Below are 23,951 nucleotides of genomic sequence, written 5' to 3' on the forward strand. Positions count from 1 at the left end.
TACTCCAATTTGATGAGAATTTTGAGGTTTTTGAAAGAAGGATATTTTCCCTTGGTTTATCCTCTTTTTGGTTTAATTTAAATATATCCCAACCTCTCTTCACCAAGGGTGCCAATTTCGGACCCTTACTTTTGACAAGCAGTATCTTCGAAATGAATCGTTGAAGCCTCTAGGAACACAGAAATGCGGTTAATTGAACAAAACAGATCACACACCAGTTGTGCAGAGTGAAAAGTTGGTGAAAGACTACCCAATACAGACAGGCCTAGAACCTAAACTAAACTTACAACCTACGAGGTGCGAAAGAGGCTATGGGTTACTATCCATTAGCCGCCATAGACTCCCCCAGAAGGACTGTTTAGCTCGTACCTTCCCATCATTAGATGAACTTTTAGGTCCGATCCGCTCACAAGATGGTACTCGTCTCTTACATTTCTTCTCCAGGCTTGGGCGGGTCTCGTTTTTATCAAATCTTAGGCTTACATCACGCTTTGGCTAAAAGAAAAACCATCTCATTTTGAGTTATAAGTAGACATTACTATTACTAGTAGTAAGTATATTACTGGTAGTTATAATATAGACATTACTAATATAGAATACATAACTATAGAATACTATAGAATAACTACTTTAGAATTACTACTATACTACTATTAATTACTACTTACTTTTATAGAATTACTATTAACATAGAATTTCCATTTACTATTACTACTATAGAATTATTAGAGAATATAGAATGCTATAGAACATAGTTATAGTATAGACATTACTAGCAGTTATAAGTAGACAGTTACATCACGGTTTGGCTAAAAGTAAAACCATCATATTTTGGGTTATAAGTAGACTAATATTTAATTAGAAATTTGCACAATCAATAGTAATTATTCCATTATTGTCAGCCTATGTTTAAAATTCCTTTAGAAGACTTTCTTTAGCCTATGTTTAAGATTCCTTTGGAAGACTTTTTTTCCTTGTATTTCGAGTAAAAGTTTTAAACCGGCCAATAAGAATCCAACTATTTTTAAGGAACGATTATTTATTTCCAAGTTTTAAGTTTAGAAATTCTCCGTATTTCCCCAGATCTATCCGAAAAACTACCTCCTAGAAAAAAAAATTTAGGAGCAGGGACTTCATACTTTGACCTAATTTTTCGAAGATTACGAACTATAACCCAATACGTTTGACACATAGAATCAATGGGGGGGGGGACACTTTCATATAATGACATGAAAAAGCACCTTACTGGGATGCAAAAATTTTTTTAGAGGTAGGTCCTCCGGATAGGACTTAGTCGGATTAGGGGAAGGAAATCCAACCCCCCTGAGATTGATCCAAAGGACCTGCCACAAGAAAAGAAGAAAGTATGATCTAAAAATAAGGAGTTACACATTTTGCACCCCCTCCCGCTTTAAAATATTAACTATGGCTCAAAGTTAGGGGTTCAAAGTGTAAAATCAAAGCATGAAAAAGTGCATGAGAAAATCATGAAAAAAAAGTATGAAAAATCATGAAAAAATCAAAGCATGAAATTCATCCTTTGGATCAAATTCAGGGGGATGACGGAGATTTAGACTTAACTAAATTTATTTAACTTGAGTAAAGCACGTTAAAATTTAGGATTAATCTCATATTATATGATGCTTGGGGATTACTAACTCTGAACCCCACGCTATCATAGGCTTTTGATTTTAAGTTTTCCACGGAGCACTCACTAATCCGATTTTCTTACCTTTGCCTAGGCCCCTTTTCTTACGGGCATTTTGTCAATGTTTCATAATTCATATATGGAAAAGCAAAGCCTGTTGGCCACACAAGCAGCAAATAGCAGTAAAAAGAACAAAGACACGAGACACGTCCAAAAAAGTAGCAGTTATTCACCAATACAATAAATAAGCATTCGTTTTAGAAAAAACCTTATATTTCGATTCGTCATCTTATTTTAAAACCTCTCCCCAAATTTCTGATTTCTCCTATTTATTTAAAAAAAGTAAAGTGTCATTAAAAAGGCCAGTCAACAGGTTTCGCTAGACAATATGATTTTAAAATAAGGATTTGAAAACAAGCTTCCAAAACTGTAGATGAATCAAAATCTTTGATTTATTAGAAATTGTATTCCTTTGGGATTGAAATTATCTTCCACGGCCCTAAGACGGACTTCTGGTCCAGAAAGATGAACTCTTATCAAGGAGACCAGTGGACATGTTTCGCGAAGCATTGTTAATATGACCTTCAAATAAGAAGTTGAAAAAGAGCTTCCTAAAATTTCAAAATCAGACAATTCTGTTTCATAAATAGAGACGAAGACCACACTGCGTTTCCATCATAAACACAAAAAAAAGAAGAACAATGGGTTCTTTTCGCAAGACAGTGGGAAACAAACTAGAATGAATATTTCGGCCCTATGTCCAAGGGTCGTCCTCAGCAAGACATAAATATATAAGAAAAAACTTACATCAGGATTAAATCAATACAACCAAAATGAAAAATGTTTCAAAACAGTCTTAGCATCCTTACCTCAGCGAAGTTCAACCAGGACTGATAAATAAAATGTAATGAAACGAGGCAACTCATTAAAATGAAAGGGAATGATTTAAAAATATGTTTTAATGCCAATCTTGCTTTTTGGCTGCTGATCTCGTAGGTCCATTTGTGACAGGTTCTGTGTTAATATCTATTGGTTTTTGTAATATCTTGTAAGATCGTTTTTAATTAAATTTGCGTATAGAACATTTAGTGAATATTCTGTTTCATTAGAAATTGCACATTTTCAGGGGCATGAAAATAATTTCCCGAGTCCTAATTTTGACCACTGGTTCAGAAATGTGACCTTGTATCGAAAGAACCAGTACACGGATTTCACTAGACATTATTAACGCGACCTCATAATAAGGAGTTAATAAGCTTCAACACTGTCAAAAATCCAAAAATAATTGGCTCATCAAAACTTATATATTTATAACCACCTCCTTCATCATTCGTCGAATCATCTTTCTAGTTTGTCTACTCAGCATGATATTTTTGCTGTTCCCGCTACGCCGACTGGTGGGCATCCTTACGGCGGTTTAGCTACTATTTTACCCAAGTCTCTTAATGCAATCAATTTTAATCAAGTTGGTTTCAAGAGAGGTTTGGGATGTGACCTTTTAGCATCTTTCATGCATCTTTTAGCAAAGTTATTGAAGAAGCGATAATTTCTGGTCAAACGCTATACGTCCTCTTGGTTAATATCAAAGGGGCAATTGATAACTTTTCTCATGCATCCGCACTGCTCGCTTTAATCCATGCTGGATTGCCCCTAGCTGTCATTCGAGTCCTTTGCTCTTGGTATTCTGGATGAAAGATCCGTATTTGTCCGAGTTCGTCTTCATCTCAGTCCAAACTAATTCAAGTGGGTAGAGGAGTTAGACAATGAGGAATTATTTCTCCTTATATATTCAATTCATGTTTAGCTACTGCCCTTAATTCTCTTTCTTGCTCTTTTGTTTCATTATCTCGAAATCTGTCTTACATTGCATATGCTGATGGCATTATCCTTCTAAGCCGGTCCAAGTCTAGTCTTGTTTCTAATTTTAATATTTTAATTAATTGTTTAGAAGGTTTGGGCATTTCTATCAGTTTTGAAAAATGTCAATTTTTTGTTGTGAATTGTTTAGAGGATAATGTCAGGGCGACTCTCGATTGCGGCAATGGTGTTATTTTTCAGTCGTCGCAAAGAGTCACTTATTTGGGATTACCTTATGCTACTTCGACAAGAGATTTAAAACCAGTCCTGGTTCAGCATGTTCAGATGAAACTACGCAAGGCATTTGGTCTTTTAATTCGTTTTCGGGGTCTTTAACGTCGAGACGTCCTTGGTAGTACGTATAGCGCTGTTGCTCTGCCTCACGCATTTTTCCCATCCCTCCTCTTCCGTAATTTTCGACCTTCTGATCTTTCGCCCATTAAAGTTTCTGTCTTGGCTTTTTTCTACAATTAGCCATGACTTGACGCCCACTTAATTAGACTATCTGTCTTGGCTTTTTCTATAATTAGGCATGCCTTGACTTGCCCACCACTATTCCATTTTTAATCCAATTTTGTGTGTTTAATTCAATTTTAATTCAATTCGATTTTAAATTTTGTACATTTTTACTTGGTTTCCCCTTTTCTTAGTAACACTGAAATTGTTTTAAAGCTTAAAGTGAAGGATCCCGTAGTTTGTATAAAGAAAAAATATACAACGTTTGAAGACAAGGCGAAAATTATCCTTGTAGGCCAGAGTTTATTTCAGTTTTTTAGTAACAGTTTTGGCTCTTGACGATTTACAGGTTAAATTATTGAGTAAGTGTTTTTGCATCTTTTTTCTTTTTTTAACGTTTGATCAATATTTGATATTTTTTTATTGTAAGCGTTATCATTTGTCTTTGCTTTATATTTATATTGTAACCTACTCCTCATTTGTTGAGGGAAATAAATAAATAAATAACCTATTTTGCGTAGCCAGAAAGACAAATTTGAACTAAAGAATAATTAATCTGACGGAGTTCTTAAAAACGGTTAGACCCTATTTAGCCTTTCGGCGAAAATTATCCTTTTAGGCCACGATTTATTTTCGTTTTTTAGTAACAGTTCTGGCTCTTGATGATTTACAGGTTAAATTATTTAGTAAGTGTTTTTGCATCTTTTTTCATTTTTTAGCGTTTGATCAATATTTGATATTTTTTTATTGTAAGCGTTATAATTTGTCTTTGCTTTATATTGTAGCCTACTCCTCATTTTTTGAGGGAAATAAATAAATAAATAGTTTATTTTGTGCAGCCAGAAAGACAAATTTGAACTAAAAAATAATTAATCTGATGGAGTTCTTAAAAACGGTTAGATCCTTTTTAGTCTTTCATTAAGATGATAGCACAATTAAGAGTTGAGTATTTGCTGGCGGGATAGGGTATTGTTTTTATAATGAAACTTTGTTGTAACAAAACCTACAATGGACTTCGCATAATAAAACATGTATCTAAGATTTTTGGAGCATGATTCGCAATTTTTGATAAATATTTTAATCAAAAGTTCTTTTGCTTCAATGAGACTAACGAGTTTCTGCGAGAACAGGTCGAGATAAAAGATAAGAATTTGAAACGGAAAAGTAAATGTGAAGAAATCAATACAATATGCTGTTTTAAAACTCTGTTCTGACTACCCAAAAAGGTTTCTTGTCACTGCACCAGAAGGTAGTTTCTTTAGACAGCGATAAACTAAAGTAAAAGTATGGTTAGGGTTTTTTTAATATGAAAAAGCCTTAAGCAGCTTTCACACTGCGTGCGTGATTTTCTATGCTAAGTGATTAAGTTACGCCATACTATAACTTTTCATACTTAAAGAAGCCCTTTCACACTAGGCTGACGTAAAACTCCATAAAACCTCATAGTCTAAAAATCATCAAAATCCTTACAAGCAAATTATTCAAAAATTAAAAGTGTGGAACGGAGATGAGGGTTCAAGCTCTGATCGAGCGTCAAACGCTTTTTAGAAAAACTAGTTAATTTAAAATAAAGATTTCTTAATTGATTGTCCAGAAAATTCATTTGTAGCATCTACGTTGACTTTCCTGCGACACAACATAAGCTTATATGACGTAAAATTCAATAAGTCTAGTTGGAACTAGACATACGTTACATAGTGTTTAAGGCTGTACAAATAAGTTGGAAAGTACCACAGCAACCTTTATGGCAAATACCTTAATTACTTTAAGTTTATTACTAGCTGATATAATTCTAATGTCAAAGGTCAACTTTCTATAGTTTTCTGGTGATTTAGAAATGGTGCTAGACTTCAAACCCCACCCCACTGCTCAGGTCAGATTGAAATCAGACCCTTATTCATTGAAATAAAGCAGAGTTTTGTCCCAGGTAAACCCTCTTCAAGGAGCAAGACAACAATAAAAAATAACTAAACAACAACAATTATTCCTAAAACGAGCTCTCATCTTAATGTAAACTAATCAACTTTACTGTAATAAAAAGCCCCGCCCTCTAGCAAGAATTTATGAAAAAAGAGTTGTAAGTCGAAAATTTCATGGACTGAGCACTATTAATCATAGTATAAATATTAAACAATAGCGAAAATTTTGTCCAGAAATGGGACACATCAAAGAGCACGGTAAGCGAAGTTTCTCTTTGCGTCATAGCAATAGCTTCAGTTGCTACCATAGTACAAATATTGAAAAACAGAATCCTGAAAAAAGATGTGCGACTGATGTGTCCTAAAAATTCTTAACAGAGAGTATAGGAATTTTTGCTACTGTTAATACTGTGACTATTAATTGAGCTAAACTAGCCAAATCATCGTTATTCAGCTAATAAATCAATAAACACAGTGCAGGTCGTGTGTGAGATTCTGGCCCAAGATCAAAGTTTTAACAGATCATTTTCCTTAGTTTTGATATGGCAGATCAAATTTGGGTGGGGTTGAGAAATATAACAAGCAAAATAGTCGTAGTTAAAGAAAAATAAAATAGACATAATAGACGGAGATTAATTGTTGCGGATTTAGAATATTTATGATATTATTAATACATCTCTTTCGAAAAAGAAGATAATAATGGTCAAGAAACAAGACTAAGCAAGAAGAAGAAGAAAACAGAACAACGCTCACCTTTTCCTTAACAGCTTCTGGACTTCCCTTGTTTTCTGTCCTCAAGCTATTCCCTTTTTTATCCCCTTTCGATCCAAGAGAAGTTAAACTTCCAATGGAGGTATCTCCTCTCGTCCGTATTAAACTCGACGCTCTTGATTTTATAGGAGTTGGTATTCGGCTTTGAGTTTTGATAGTGTCCAAGGCAGGATTTGATAGGTACTGTTGGCAGGGGCTTACCGACTTTTCAACTGTTTGGGTCCCAGTATCAACTGCATCATTCAATATATCAGGAGTCTGAGTCAATACAAAAGCAACTTTTGGTGAGTCTGTTTGAATAAGAACAGATGACGTCAACGTCCGCTTTTGTTTGATAGACAGTTGACGACTCACTCGCAACTGAGCTTTAGTTCCTTCGAGCTCAATTTTTTGCTCTTCGAGCTGGAGAAAAAAAAAATTTATATGCAATTTGAAATAATTATAAACACAAAAATAAGTTATAAAAAAAGATTACTGATAATGTGCACTTCGAGGTTGTGCACCAAGTCCGACAGATAAGTAGGACTATATTTCTGATGAAGGGTATAATTTTGAAAAAAAGCCAAACTAGGCGATGTATAGAAACCAGTGACTATTTGAATTGGTTGAGTGAAAATTTACACTCAAATATATATTAAAAGACTGGAACGAAAAGTCCAAAATAAAATTTTTAAAAGGAAAAGATCAAATGTAAAAAAGGCAAGATTAGTAAAGAATCAGCAAAAAAGGGCTAAAAAAAATGTGGGACCCAACAGTTTAGCAGATATAGCTTTCCACTGAAAGTGTAACTGTCTTTGGGAATAAACAGATAGCTAATCTTTGAATCTTTATGGATGAAAAGTACTGTCAAATCTAAATATTTAGTTCCGCCTATTTGCTTTAACAGAAGAACAAGGCAACACTGACAAAATGTGTTACTACCACAAAGAGTTTCGTAGCTTTGAAACAACCAAAAACAAGAATTTTAGAAAATCAGGGTTTTCAAAAATGAATAGACAAAAAATGGATAAAAGGCAGAGAAAAATGTTTTAAACAGCTACATAAGGTGTAACTGTCTTTGTGAATCAATAGATATCCAATCTTTTAATTTTTAAGGACGAAAAGCGCTGCCAAACCTAAATAATTAGTTTTCCTATTTGTTTTCACAGTTGAACATGGCAACACTGACAAAATGTATTACTACCCCAAAGAACTTCGTAACTTTGAATCAACCAAAAACAAGAATTTTAGAAAATCAGGGTTTTCAAAAATGAATAGACATAACATGGATAAAAGGCAGAGAATTTTTTTTTAAACAGCTACATAAGGTGTAACTGTCTTTGCGAATCAATAGATAGGCAATCTTTAAATTTCTATAGATGAAAAGCGCTGTCAAACCTATATAATTAGTTTTCCTGTTTGTTTTCACAGTTGAACATGGCAACACTGACAAAATGCGTTCATGCCCTAAAAACTTCGTAATTTAGAAACAACCAAAAAGAAGAATCGTGCCAAATAAGATTTTTGAAGTATGAATAGACATAAAATGGTAAAGGGCAACAAAACCTAGTAGATGGTCATAGAGTTAAGATTGTCATAGAACCCTGTGTTTGGTTAAATGGCACGAGTAAACGGCGGGAGTAAGTCTGCCTGTGTTATCGGACCAATACTTTTTAGTTATCTTTTAGTAAGCCGTTCCTGCCTAGAGTCTCAGGCAGTTTGACCAAGAATTTAAAATTTACATAGGACCATTAGATTGCCTGGAATGAGAGGTAAACAAGGCACGCCTAACCAAGGGCCTTAGGAAGGTTGAACATAGAAGAAATTAGAATTGACATAGGACCGTTAATTTGTGTGGAATGGCAGGCCGTTGATTTTTGAATTAAAATCAAATAGTTGTGAGCATCAAGTCATGGCTAATTGTAGAAAAAGCCAAGACAGATAGTCGAATTGAGTGAGAGGCAATTCTGGCATTAACCCTCCACCCCCCTCCTATTATGATAAAAATGATGTTAGTTCATCTGTTAAATTACATACTGTCGTATATAATTTGAAAAAAAAAATGTGCATTTAAGCAATATATAGGATATAAAAAGAGGGAGAAGAGAAAATAAACTGTATAGGTTTGAAGGGAATTTCTTCTCTGTGTTGCACTGGGCATCCATATCGAAAACTAACACCTCTCTTCAGTTTTGATATGATTCATATCTTCAATTCTATTGTTGTTCTTAAAGCTTTCCTTTTCCTGTTACCTTCTTTTAGATTAAAATCACTACTAGACTTTTTTCGAAACCAGATGGGTCTTCGAACCTAACTAAGGGTTTAAGCAGCCGCATAACATAAATAAGCGCACAAACACTAGAAGACATGCACAACAAGACACTGCGCCAAAATCAGCTCGACCAAGATGAAGCTGATTGGACTTCCCAGCGGATACCAGTATTCGGTATGTCTAATCTGCACCTTCTGTCGGGCAAATAGAGTTTTGATTTCTTCAAAATCTGTATTTAGTATTAAATAGCTGTTTTTCATCATTGTTTATGTTAACCCTTACTTTTAATGGAATATTCACATAAATATACAGAATTAAAAGTAGCCTGTCTTCTCTGGTGTTAAAACAATAACTACAAATAAACATTATTCATCTTTAGTCGGATTAGCTTAGCTATTACGACCAAAGATGAATAATGTTTATTCAAACTCGTTCGAGTATCTGTTGGGACAGTGCGGCAGCTTCAAAGTCGTTCGACAACCAAGGTTATCTTCTATATTTGCATACATATCTTTATAGAGGGTGGGGAAGATATCTTCTCGTCGTACCAAATCAAGACGTTGAAATGATCTGGTGTAAAAACAATCCCCTTCTCCCTGTATCGGTATTTCAAATAAGTAAGAATACTATATTTATGTTCAAAAGCTAGGAAGCTCCACAGGAGTAAACTTCAGCGTTCGTTGGGACGTCGAAGTTACTTGTGCAGAAAAGGACGGTCAAGCTATGTTTTTTTTTCGGGGGGGGGGGGTCTTTCAGTTTTTGGGGAGGTTATGGAGGATGACAACGGATTCGGACAAAAAAAATTCTTCACAGCTTCGTTTTCTTGAAAAACTGTTTCAGGATAAATTATACATAAAGCATGAGACATTAAGACAAATAAGACATGAGTGGGAAAAAAATATTAGGATAGACAGATATTGGCAGAGTAGTTCAATAAATAGACTACTATTAGTAGGACAGGCAGGGCCTCCCAGGCTAGTATAGAAGATATTATGAGATAACTTGATACTTAGGTGACCGAAATCTTAAAGACCCTCTTAGAAGGTCACGAAAGTTGAAGCTTCAATCAGGGTGGGAGGAAGAGCAAATGTGTGTCAGCTTCAACCGGCTTAGGGCTGGGCAAGCTTGTAGTAGTATTACAATTAAATAGCATACGTTTTAAATGACTAAGTTTCATTAAACACTATACTCATGACATGATTTAGATCCGTAACTCCCAACGTGGGGCACACGCCCTACCAGTGGAGCATGGGAATATTTTCGTGGGTCTTGGTCAGGAGGTACAGCCTACGACAGACAATAGGCTATCCTAGAGCCTTAATTTAAAAAAAAAAATTATGTAAATTACGTCACATTCACATACATTTATAGAGTAAAAGAGATCCGTGATAGTATTCCAACAAAGTCATTAATTGTATGATGTATACAAACAAAAATTTTCATTCGCAGAAAAAAAGAGCTAGAGACGACTCAAAAAAAATACCAAGTTTCAACTTCCTTCAGTTGAAGAAGCGTAAAATTTTGGGTGACAAAATTTAAACATCAAGAGGGGGGCATCAGGATTTTAGAAATGGGAATTTGGGACAAGGCCCAAAATTGGTTGGGAACCATTGACTTAGAATTTTCGTCATGTAGTATATTACAGAGTTGTTTATTATCAACTCTGTCATACGCACCAAAAATTTGAGCTCTTCATTTTCATCTCTGAGTTTAACATTTTGTTCCTCGAGTTCTTGGCTTTTGGAAACTTCACCGGGCTCCAATAAACTCAATTCGCTTTGGGTTTTCTCTCTTAATCGCCCCTTCAAAATCTGTAAAAGGAGATTCATCATAGTATGCACAACAAAAGCATGATCAGCAGCAACTGATGTCAAAGTCTACATGCCAAGAATATTTTAACAATTCGCAGAAATCAAAAATTCCAAAAATGTAAATGCTATTTTTTAGGCTTTTTTTTAAATAAATACAGGACGTTTTCAGAGCAAGGAGACTACAACATTATTTTGCACGTCTTTTTCGAGTTTCTCAGTTTTTTTTAAGATTAGAAACGGATTAGAAACACAAGATTAGAAACATATTAAAAAGACGGTAGCCCCCTTTTGCAAGGGAAAATATTTGGCTACTTTGGATTTAAAATGTCTTGTTTTTTTTTCATATAAATCATATAAAATCATAAATCATATATCATATAAAAAGGTTTTAAGGGTAACTTATAAATTAATGAGCCATATATATTTGGAAACCAGACTAAGAGGAAAATTGTTGGAGGTATTAATTGACAACAAAATTATCTTTTTAAGAGATTCGGCCGGGTCACTCCTTATATAGAGTGCGTTCAAGCATCCCTTATTCAATTTATCCGACTAGCTTAACTTCCTCGGATGTAACCTTTAAGTGATAACAAACAAATACTTACCCGGGCTAGCTTAACGCTTATGGGCAACTAGGCAAACAACGTTTACTATACAAATAACTTGTATATAGGTCCCTGACGCTGTGCTACTTTCACTATTACTGAGTGAATTGATGATTGAATTAATAATTGCATTATTTTTTTTCACACGACGTCACTTATTCTTACACATCCTGCATTTTCTAGGATTAACAGATGTACCTTATCAAACAAACAGTTCAGACCGTTTCAAGTAGCAATCCTCCTAGCCTCGGCGACGTCATTTACGTCTCATGAAACGCAAAGGATAAGTAATCGGGCTTGCCAGATAAGCTATCTTGGTATGCTCGAACGCAATATTACTCTCTGGGAGCCGTTTCAGCAACTCTTTTCCACGAGCAAATCTCGAGAAAAAATACTGCTTATTTTTCTCAGCACAGCCCAGTCCTCACCATATAGAAGATGTTTTTTTTGTTTTTGTTTGTTTGTTTTGTTTTTTTTTGTAAGGAGATAGAGATATACTTTTGTTTTAAACATTAGTATCAAAAGGCAGCAATATCCGGCACTGGTGGTGAGATAATCAAGTGTCGTGCGTGGAGTACCTACAAAGACCAAGACTATGTCAATTACAGTTTCCGCCATCGAAATTAGTACTTGACGGCGAAGAATTTTTTATTATATATATTCTAACAAAAGAAAGCTGTTAATTATCAAACAGTTCGTAGTGACGAACTGTAGTAGGCTAAGGAGCGACCCGGCTCAATAGTAACCGAAACTCTAAAAACAGAATTTTAATACCAATAGTTATATCAAAAGAATCGCATTTTAGTGCTGATTGTAAATACACAAGTTTCATCAAATTTAGTCTTAACCATCAAAAGTTGCGAACCTGAGAAAATTTGCCTTATTTTAGAAAATAGGAGGAAACACCCCCTAAAAATAATACAATCTTCACGAAAATCTCACCATCAGATTCAGCGTATCAAAGAACCCTATTGTAGAAGTTTCAAGCTCCCCTTGTTCTATTCCCTTTTTTAAGAGACCAAAAAAATTGGAGGGCACCTAGGCCCCCTCCCACGCTCATTTTTCCCAAAGTCACCGAATCAAAATTCTGAGATAGCCATTCTATTCACCGTAGTCGAAAAACCTAATAACTATGTGTTTCGGGACGACCTACTCCCCCTTAGTCCCATTGGGAGGGGCTACAAGTTACAAACTTTGACCGTTGTTTACATATACTAATGGCTATTGGGAAGTGTACAGACAAATCAGAGGGATTTTTTTGGTTTGGGGGGGGGAAGAGAAGTTGAGGGGGGTTAAGTGGGAGTATCTTTCCATGGAGGAATTTGTCATGTGGGAAGAGAATTTCAATGAAGGGGGCGCAGGACTTGTAGCATTATTTAAAAGAAAACCGTGAAAAAATAAATATGACAAGTTTTTTTCAACTGAAAGTAAGGAGCAGCATTAAAACTTAAAACGAAAAGAGAATTCTTACGCATTTGAGGGGTTCACCTCCTCGTAATACCTCGCTCTTTGCGCTAAAGTATTTTTACTAATTCCAACTATTTATTCTACGGCCTTTGTGATTCAGGGGCCATTCTTACGAAATCGGGACAAAATTCAAGTTTTAGTGTAAAGAGCGAGTTATTGACGATGGGGTGAACCCCCTTAAATACGTAATAAAAACATACGAATATAGAAGTTCGTTACATAAGTTAATTCGTATGTTACGTATATTTTTTACTAATGAAAACGTTCATAAGAAATTAAAAGTTCTAGTTACCTTTTTAAGTAATCAAAAAATTGGAGGGCAACTAGGCCTCCTCCCCCGCTCCTTTTTTCTCTAAATCTTTCTTTTTAATTATTTGTGTACGGAGAGCCAAAACAAAACATGCATTAACTCAATAACGGTCAGAAACTCAATAAAAAAACACGTTTTTTTTTTAACTGAAAGTAAGGAGCGACATTAAAACTTAAAACGAAAAAAAAATTACTCCGTATATGAAAGAGGCTTTTCCTCCTCAACGCCCCGCTCTTTAGGCTAAAGGTTTTTACTCTTTTAAAAGTAGAGTTAAGAGAAAGTCAAACTTTAGCGTAAAGAGCGGGGCGTCGAGGCGGAAAAGCCCCTTTAATATACGGAGTAATTTCTGTTCGTTTTAAGTTTTGATGTCGCTCCTTACTTTCAGTTTAAAAAAACCTGTTTTTTCCTATTTAATAAAAATCAGAGATTGAACAAGGGGTCAACCACCTTTTTACCAATCATACACAAGTTGTATATATCTTCTTTTATTCCCTGGAGGTGGGGGGAGGTGGTGATTCCAAGGTATAACAAAGACTGATAATTGTTTAGGCTTACGAACACTTTCAACAAAACCAATGAACCGATTTGGTTATCGTAAAGAGCGAAGTTGGTAAATTGTATTATTTATTTTTTTTTATTTTTTTTTTAGAACAGGTCGCCCCGAATAGAAGGAGTTGTCGTAGAGACTTCGAAAGAGACTAATTTGATTGGAAACTGAGTACTGGTGCCCTTTTTAAGAGTCGAAAATGATTGGAGGACAAATAGCCCCCCATGCCCATCCTTTCCTTGTCAGAACATAATTTGCACTTTTACTAAAAAAAATATTAAATAAATATAAAAAAATGTTTTTAATTTTTTAACTTTAATAGATCAAAAATTATCAATATTTTAAGGAATAAATATCAGCATATGTATATTAAACTGACAATGCAAATTTCATTTGTATTTTTTTTTTTCAGTAAAGTGCAAACTATGTTCTGGTCTTGGGAAGGCATAGGGGTTGTGAGCACTACTCATGTTAGTTTCTGCTCCTTTTGAGTTTGACTCAATTATTTACTGTAATTTTCCTTCTTTTTGGGTTTCACATGTGTGGTAGTTTTACGCCTAGTAGATTATTTGATGCTATTTTAGCTCAATTTTTTGTTTAATGGAGTTCTTTACTTTCCTTTATCAACTGACATAAACAACCCCACAACAAGAGTTGTATGCAAAATTTGAGAGCAATATTTTTTATGATTTGTGCGGGGGGAGGGGGTTCAGAGAATTAAGATAAACATAATAAGTATTTTACGTGTGAGAACACCCTGAATAGAACCGAAAAAATATTTTGGTTTTCGTAATATATATCAGAAATTGGCATCAACAATATTTCAATAAAGTATTAGGTTTCTTAAATCTGGGATGCCTAAATTACTATTAGTGGTATTACTAGACACGAGTGCCACATTCTAAAGCAAAACAAAAATGACGCATAGATGAAAACATATCCAAACCATACAAGGGGGAGGGCTCCAGCCTTTTTTTCAAAGGAAACGATGCTAAAATAGGAATAGGGTATATTTTTCGGTCGCTAGAATAAAATTTCTTCCAGGAGGGACTTTAGGCTCAAAAGAAGAAAAACTGACATTGGTACATAGCATCCTTCTGAGATTGGTGTGAAGGGAAGGTTTTCCCTAGATAAAAAAAATCAGGTGATTATAGCCTTGCAATTTACTTTTTTTGTAATTTTTTCCCCTCCTTATAAAAAGGTACTTAAAGTATAATGCGAGAAACACTCGAGAATTCAGAATGCGAACCTGAGACATTACCAGCTTTTCTCAGTGTTAATACCAGACAATAAGCTTCGTCTAGCTGGGAAAATACATGGCAGCTATATTTTAATTAAATATTTAGTTGCTATTTGGTTAGGTTAGTTTAGATTACGTATTTAATATAATGCGCTCATGGCCGCTCCCCTTCCATAATTCTTTGATGTAGTTTTCCCAATTTTGCTAATAAAGTATTATATTTTCATCATATTTTGTTTTATTTCATTGGCATAAACCAAACTTCATTTCTGGAGTGTTTCTCGTATAATACTTAAGTACCTATAAAAATAATAAACTGAATCGTCATATAAGCAAACCAAATGTAGAATAGAATTCTCCCTGTCCAACAAAGAAAGTAATAAAAATAGAGGGAAGTGCGTTGCTTGAGCAACCTCAAGTATCGCAGCAGCCTTTGATCAACTTCACCAACAAAAGGTGTTGCTGAAGCAACCTTTTGGTTGCATCGATTAACCACTTTAATTGTTAACCTTTCACACTTTCAGAAAGGTAGGCTAAGTCACGAGGAAAAGAATGTTTTTCTTTTTCCAGAGGAATGATAATATGTTCCTTCATGAGGAAGTTCATTTTGTCTCCTGATTAAATAAAATAAAAAAATAATAATAATTTTTAACTTAAAGTAAGGAGCGACATCAAAAACTTAACGATGAACAGAAGTTACTCCATATATGAAAGGGGCTGCACCCTCCAATACGCTTCGCTCTTTACGCTAAAGTTTGACTCTTTCTCACAGCTCTATTTTTAAAACAATAAAAAAAAAAAAATAGCGTAAAGAGCGGGGATAAGAGGAGGAGACAGCCCCTTTCATATATGGAATAATTTCTCATACGGAATAATTTCATATACGGAAGCCCCTTTCATATACGGAATAAAATTTAAAAAAAAATATTCAAAATTTAGCCCCTAAAATTCTTGTACCCAAGACAGAAACGCCCCCTCTGTCTCCCCCTAAAACCACCTCTAGTCGGGGGAGCCTTCTTTTATATAGGACAATTTTTGCTTGTTTTAAGCTTTGAAGTCACCCTGTACATTTATTGGAAAACTTTTTAATTGATCCCTTTCTGGATTAATTAAAAAAAAAAACTTTTCAACAAGACACGTTTTTCAAAGAAAATTAAAGAGCTTCATTAAGCAGGAATGAGCAAAAGTAAAGTCAAGAAATCTTCCAAGCGTAAAACTATTACAAACCACCATGAATAAATAAACAAAACTCAAAACGAGAAAAATTAACGTGAGTAGGGCAGATGACCCCTATGCCTTCTCAAGACCAGAACACAATTTGCGCACGATTTGCTTTACTGAAAAAAACTACAATCAAACAAACAAATGACCGTGGATTGTCAGTTTAATTGAAACATACTGACATTTCTCCCTTAAAATCTTGATAATGTTTCATTTATGGAAGAAAGAAAGGTGAAAACATTTCTAATGTATTTTGTTTTCAGTAAGGCGCAAGTTATGTTCTGATCTTGAGAAGGAATAGGGGTTATCAGCCCTACTCATGGTAGTTTTAGCTCGCTTTTGACTTTGACTCGGCTATATATTTTAATTTCTGTTTGTTATGACTTACATTTATTTATTGATAGTTTATTGAAGATAGTTATTCAAAGTTTAAAAACTTTGGAAATTTTTGTAAAGTAATTTCTGTTTGTTTTTTATTGACATAGTCTTTTTCATGGAAAAAATAATACTGTATATCTTTTCAGTTTTCAAACAGTTCATGGTTACGAACTATAAGCAAGGAGCGACCCGGCTCAATAGTAACCAAAACTCTAAAAACGCAATTTTGATACAAATAGTACATCAAACGAATTAGATTTTTATGCTCATTTTAAACATAAAAGTTTCGTCAAGTTTAGTCCTACCCATCAAAAGTTACGAGCCTAAGAAAATTTGCCCCTTTTCGAAAAAGGGAGAAACATCCCCTAAAAGTCATAGGATCTTAATGTAAATCACATAATCAGATTCAGCATATCAGAGAACACTACTGTAGAGGGTTTCAAGTTCCTATTAGCAAAAATGTGAAATCTTGTTGTTGTTTTTTGCCAAAAGAAAGCTCACTGATCCGTTTTTTTTGTTTTTTTTTTTAGGGGTAATCGTACCAACCCAGTGATCTTTCTTCTGGCAAAAAAGCAAAATTCCGCATTTTCGTACTTAGGAGCTTGAAACCTTTACTATAGAGTTCGCTGGTATGCTCAATCTGATCTGGTGATTTTCATTAAGATCACTTAATATTTTGGACATGTCCCCCCCCTTTCCCAAAAATTGGGAATTTTTTTCAGGTTCGTAACTTTTGATGGTTACCATTAAATTTGATAAATTCTATATATTTTGAATAAACCTTAAAATTCGATGCTTTTGATGTATCTATTGTTATCAAGATTCTGTTTCTTAGAGTTTCGGCTACTATTGAGCCGTATTGCTCCTTACTTACAGTTTGTTACCATGAACTGTTTGAAAAACTGAACCTAAAGCCAGCGGCGTAGTTTCGTCAAGATCCACAGGAGAGGGGGGTGCAGCAAATTTTCCCAAATTAAGTGAAAATGACAATAAAAAAATAAAAAGTTTGGTACCATAGAAGTACTATTTAATACTTTAAAAGTAAATGTACTTTATAGTACTATATAAAGGTAACTTATAGTACTATAAATGTAAATACGTACTAAAAAACTGATCTGTTTCTCTTGATGCTTGAATTATGAAGGTTTATCTTAGCTTTGACAAGATTTTGGAGGAAACTAAATTTCAGCTTGGGCGGCGGGTAAACTAGGGCCGGAGGGGGGAATAAAGCAAGGTCTAGAAGGGGTAGTTGCATCCCCTAGCCTATAGAAAATTACGCCCCTTTCTAAAGCAAGATTTTCTTGAAACTTTTGTACTCACATATCAAACATTCCCGTTTTCGTACAAGTTTCGAACCATGACAAAATAAGCAAAATTTTATATGCACTTTTAAAAAGAAACAAGGATTAGCTTGAGATCTTTTAATCTTCCTAGTCTAAAAATATAATAATATTTAATGCAATTCATCCTACGCTATTTAATATTGATGATGACTACCAGCACGCTAGCCACATTGCATGCTTAAAGAGTGTCCCAAAATACTGCAATCGTTATAGAAAAAGAATCACAAACCTATGTCATGGCTACGAAATAACCTTCAAAATAGAATCCCTATTCAGTGTATTTTCAGACATGAAAACAAACCATCAGTGATTATTCATCAGGACGAAACAAAAAACTCTTTTATTGTCATTTATTTTGGAGAAAAAATCCGTGTTGGGCTTTGCACAGCCCAACACTGATACCTGAAACCCCAAAAATTACAATTTAAAACATTTTGTAAGGGTTCCTTCGGGTCGATCTTGTCTATAAAAAAATACTGATAGTCCCCAGTGTTCATAGTAGAACATAGGCTAAACTTTATTGTCTACCTTCAAACCCCGAAATCCGTCAAAATCCTTCCCGACTCGAAAAGAATTACCTTTGTCACATTTCTTTCTCCCCGCGAAAAACCATATCATCGCTCTCAGACCTGACAGCATCTATATAGGCTAGTGAATCATAATTTAATTATTGCTTCTGATCAAAGCACACGTGGTGCTGGCAAGAATACTTAGATTATTCCAGTAGGCTAATCTTAATTCATAAACCTTAGTGACTTTGGCTACTCGTGCAGTCTCCAATCCCAGGCCAAAGCACAATGAGGGAAATTTACAAAATTGTTTCTCACAAATTAAAATCAAATCACCAGAGACTGACCAGTGTGATGATCATGTAGTAGATCAAAATTGGAAAAATGTCCTCATTAAGAGCAATGCCCTGACAATGGGACGACATCTGTTACTTCAGACCCTAAAAAAAAAATACGAAGAAAACCAGCAAAACTTAACATGTACCGTTTATAGCAAATTAAGCAGTCCGTAGCGAAATGCGACACGGTTTAACAATTAAAAAGCGGAAATTGTCTTCTTTTTTATAAGCAGAGCGAAACCATTTAATAGGCCAGAAGTTTGGATTTCAACTTAAAAACATGAACGGAAACAAATTATCAAATGTTTGATTAAAAGATCGTGAAAACTAGTTTTTATATTAAAATACATTTAATTTTTTTATTTGTTCTTTTCTATTATATATTTTTTTACAATAAAAGAATGAGAAAGCAAAAGTAACAAGCTAAATATATTTCTCCCACAACATTGGAAATGTTTTTTTTTTTTTTTAAGCTAAGCCGTGAAACTGGCGAATTGTCGGTTAGTATGAGAATTTTGCCTAACTGACATAATAAAGGACTTTTGTTTCAGGGCACAATAAATTGAATTTAAGAACATTTTCACTTTAAGCAATCGCCGATATTAGAAAACGTAAATTTGGAACATAGACAGGAAGTATAGCTACACTACATTAAATCATTGACAGAATACTTTTGATTTTGTGACAGCCAAAAATAGATCGAAAATGCACGATAGAAAATTCCCAACGAACTCTTTCTCAATTTACTTAATTTTAAGAAAGGAGGAAAACTCCCAAAAGAGTCATCCAGATGATCTACGAAGTTTAATCTACAAGAATACAAATTTGGTATTTTTTCTGAAAAGGGTTATCTGCAGTTTCGTTTTTCTTTAAGGAGGCGATGACCATGTCGAACAAGAACTCTTAGAATGCCAGGAATTGGGGCTCATTCACCCAACCAAGTCCTCGTATGATTCTACGTGGCAAAAAAAACGCATTTCGCTCCGGGGAATGCAACAGAGTACATTTTAGGCCGTTTTTTGCTGCAAACTATAATTTTGGATGAAGCCTCAAGGCGCATATTTCGACACACATTTTCTAATTTTATGTGATATTCTTCAGATTATTACCGAGGGTATGGGGGATTTACTTTTAACCTCCTATCGTATGGAGAAATATATGCGGATTAAGTGTGCAATATACATGTCCTGAAGAGGGGGTGGCGTCGTTTTAAGTTTTAACATCGTTGTTTACCTATTGTTTACTTTTGAGCCATAATATAATAGATATAACCAACCTTAAAAATCACTCAAGTACTTTTTATTTTTGTTTTGCAGACTGAAATCAAATGTGGCTTTTTTGCATAGAAAAGGTTCGCCCTCCTCCTGTCAGAAGCAGTTTGGGTACTTATAGGTTATATGATAGACAGTATAAAATTTCGACACAAGAAACTCGTCAAGTAACTTCTTTATGCTGTCGATCATTTGAATGGAAAAGATCAGATGGGATAATAACCGATTAGTTTGCTTTGACTAGTGATAAAAAATAGTGTCTCGCCATGGATGTTCAAGTTAAGATTTGAAATTTGCCAGGGACCGCAGAACAGGCAATTATATTTCTCCAGGATAAGGGGTTGTCGTCCAAAACAAAAAACGCGTCAATGGACACACCATGACTTTGTACTCCTATGAGAAGCTACATTATTGGAAATGTAACACATATATTTACATATTAAGGGGGTTGGGGGTAAAGCATAGCATATATTAAATACAGCAATGGTTAGTTTGCGCATTTAATATATTCTATGCTTCACCAACACCCACCCACCCCCTAATGTGCAAATATATAGTCCAACTTTGTTTCTACACTATAATATATTCACCATATTTTGTTTCATTTCATTAGCATTAATCGAACTTCACTTCCCGAGTGTCTATTATATAACTGATAAGTGCCGCAGTTTGCAATACTACTCAAATTTACTTTTTGGATAAAAAGCCAGCCTGAAATTATGAGAGTAAGCTAATTTATTATTACAAAACGCAAATGCTGAGTAAACTCTTATTTTTGCAGGTCAATACTTTCGCATGGAAAAAACTTTGTTGCCCAAGCTATTCCACATCAAAGCATGGATTTTTGAATACTAAATTGTTTATAAACAACAATTTGCTCACAAAGAGACATATATTTTGAATTTATACAGTTTTAACCATTGTTAGAAACAAAACTACTCTTTATAGTCAATAATGATGGGAATCTAATGTTAGGAGAGAAACTTGAACACAAGTGATAAGCAGCACTCATCCAGGTGTAATTACAGCATAGGAATTGATGCCTATCAAATGATTTTCATGAGGCAATTCCGGCAATTGCTTTTTTAACATAATTATATCCCACGACGTTCAATCGGAACAAGATTTAGAAGTATTTCATTCATATGACCTGGTTCTGATAATCAAATGACAAAAAGAAACTGGCATAAGTTACTCGTCCAAAAATTTCATATAGCAAGTTGGCAAAAGTGAGGAGCAGGGTTGCCACCTTTAAAGATTTGCTCCTTTTGGGGGAATTCCCGCGACATTTTATAAAAGAATAAGAGCATTTAATGATTATTAAGGTATTTAAAACAGTGTCTGTATTCTTCAAGGGGCTGTAAAGAAATTTTCCAGACATGCAATCAGTTTTACCCGAGGCAGGGCCATATCCAGGCTTTTTTGGGGCAGGGGGGGGGGGGGTTAAAAAATATTTGGTACTTATATTTGTACGAGAAACATTCAAGAAGTTAGTTTGGTTAATGAAAGTTTGGTTAATGCTAATGAAATAAAACAAATTATGATGAAAATATAATACTTTATAAACAAAACGGTTAAAACTACAACAAAGAAATATGGAAGGGGGCCACCCAGTAAGCATTATATTAAATATGTCACCTAAACTAGCCTAACCTATCCAAAATCCTAACTAAATGTTTAATTAAAATATAGCTACGGTACAATGTATTTCCTCAGCGAGCCAAAGCAATTGCCTCGTATTAACACCGTTAAAAACGGATAATGTCATGTTCGTGATCCCAATTCCCGAGTGTTTCTCGTATAATACATAAGTACCAAATATTTTTTCGGGGGGGTACAAAAACCTGGTATAATCAATTTTACTGGTTTTCCAAGTTTCTTGGGGAATTCTTCGGCTATTTTGTGAAACAGGGGGAAGGTGTCAATATATCTTCCCTATATACACATATCAATACAACTTGAATTGAACGCGACAAATTCCGGGGGGGGGGTTGAACGTCCGAAATCTGGTTAATCTCCACATTCACCGGCGATTGTCCAAAATTCCTTCTTCTTTGCTTGGATTCAACTAGCTTTGCGAATTAGCTTTTTCAGTTTTACGCAATCTTTGACGGTAAAAGTTAGAGTTAGGTTAGGTTAAATTAGGTTATAAATCTCAGAAATGGGTTAAAACCCTAATCTAACCTAAAATGTCACTATCAAACCTGAAAAAGTTGAATGGCAACGCTGACTAAATCCAAGGAGAAACCCAATCTAAAACCTAAAAATCTAACCTAACCTGTCACCATCAAAACTGAAAAAATTGACTGGCAACGCTGACTAACCAAAAGAGAAAAAAAAATTATTTCAGACATTCACCGGCGAATGTCGACATTCACCGATTTCGGACATTCACGGTAACAAAGACACCAAATGACACTATTTTAGGAGATGCCCATGACTCTTCGGAGTAGGCAGAATAAAGCTAATACAGGTAACCGAACAAAGAGACAAGAACGACAGAAATATTCAATTCTGTACATTCTGCCCAAATGAAAGATAAATCAACTCGTGTTTCCTGTTGTCATTCCAAAATTTGATCGGCGGTGATAAAAAATAAGCAAAAGTATGTTTTAATCAGGCGTTGGCGTGGATGCCTGTCCTGAGTTGTCTTCGTCTTTGGATTCGTCAAGGGTATTTAGGAAATGTTGAGTCCATAAAAAAAATCGTTTCTTCTAGAGCACCAGATTCGCACTAGTCTGATTCTAAGCACATTGTGATCCCATCCTCAAGAGAAGTTTGATTCCGGTTTTTTGTTTTTCGGTGTAACGTCACATTTTTTTGTTTTATTTTGAAAGTGGGATCCAAGGTAAACAAGGGCAGACGTTACTGCAACGCGACTGCAGTCATCAAGGCTCTCTTAGAGATCGCCTTTTTTACTGCTAACCGACTTTATGAATTTTTATAAATGCCACAAATTTGTGTTTTTGTCTGGAAAGTGAACCTGGAAACTGTCTAGCATATTTTTCTCAAAACCACCAATAACTAAAACCAAGACTGTACATTGGTTTTTAAGGTGTGTGGTTGCACAGTCTGCATTTAAATATATACCTTGAAACAGAGTGAAAGGGAACAGGAGATTCCCCCTCCCCCTGACAGCGCCTTTCTAAGGTAGACTACTCTAAGGGGCAACTCCCTAAGAGCAGGTTGGAAATATCACACCACAGTGTTCACAAGACTGTAAAGTCAGGTATCGGAATTCATGAATGATTGTTTATTTTTTTAATATCTCTTTGGACTGCTAAAATTTAGCATTATTTCAAACACGTTCCTATTTGTGATGTAAAGGCAGAGTGGTCATTACTTATACTATTAGATCAAGCATCAGGAGCCAAGTAAAAGTAATCTTTCTCTCCACCCCCCCCACCCCATCCCCATTTTATTTACATATCAGAGCAATAGCTGGCACTCCTAAAGAAATTGTTAGGATCAACATGTTAAAAGGTACAACTACGTCAATTCTTATTAGTTTGTTCCATGAACTCGGGTCATTCCCTTTTATAATTTATTCTGTAGGTAACTAATGAGCATTAAAGTTAGGTTTTAAGGCTAATGGTCTTAATTTGTGTCCAATGCTATTTCTCCTATGATAGAAAATCATGAATAACTTCTGCGATTTTGGTGATTTTGAACTGATTTTTTTTTTGATGACTCTCGAGTTAAAAAGGAAAAAAATGTTGGTTTCACTTTTTCTGTATATGCTTTACCTATTGTGCAAAAAAAAGAAATCAAGTTATTTTAGTTTGGTGAATAAAAATTTAGTGGATGGGAAATGAGAGTAGATTTTTTTTTTAGTTCATCCTGCCAGTATTTAAAAAAAAATGTTGGTTGCAGAATTGTTATATTTTTATTTTTAACGGTGCAAAAAATTATTTTTAATTTTCAACATTTTTCTTGCTAGAAGGTATGAAGTTGGCTCCAGAGGGTAGAATTTTGGATCATATGTAGATTTTATAATCTACAACCATTA

At 34.7% G+C, this 23,951-nt stretch overlaps 1 protein-coding gene across 10 annotated transcripts in view; it reads right to left on the minus strand.

Moving 5' to 3' along the window:
• Positions 1–23,951, minus strand: part of LOC136031654 (centrosomal protein of 290 kDa-like) — a 182,882-nt gene that overhangs the window by 25,491 nt on the left and 133,440 nt on the right. For 8 of the 10 annotated variants that reach the window (XM_065711315.1, XM_065711317.1, XM_065711318.1 and 5 more), the window contains 3 exons: positions 10,579–10,713; positions 6,634–7,053; positions 370–495 (listed from right to left, as the gene is read on the minus strand). In XM_065711315.1, the coding sequence (XP_065567387.1) occupies positions 370–495; positions 6,634–7,053; positions 10,579–10,713 (681 nt within the window). Of the gene's footprint in view, positions 1–287; positions 496–6,633; positions 7,054–10,578; positions 10,714–23,951 lie in introns of all 10 variants that reach the window. The other 2 variants (XR_010618552.1, XM_065711321.1) reach the window with 1 other exon arrangement.

The sequence above is a fragment of the Artemia franciscana genome, chromosome 10, assembly GCF_032884065.1.
Source record: "Artemia franciscana chromosome 10, ASM3288406v1, whole genome shotgun sequence".
Taxonomy (NCBI): Eukaryota; Metazoa; Arthropoda; class Branchiopoda; order Anostraca; family Artemiidae; genus Artemia; species Artemia franciscana.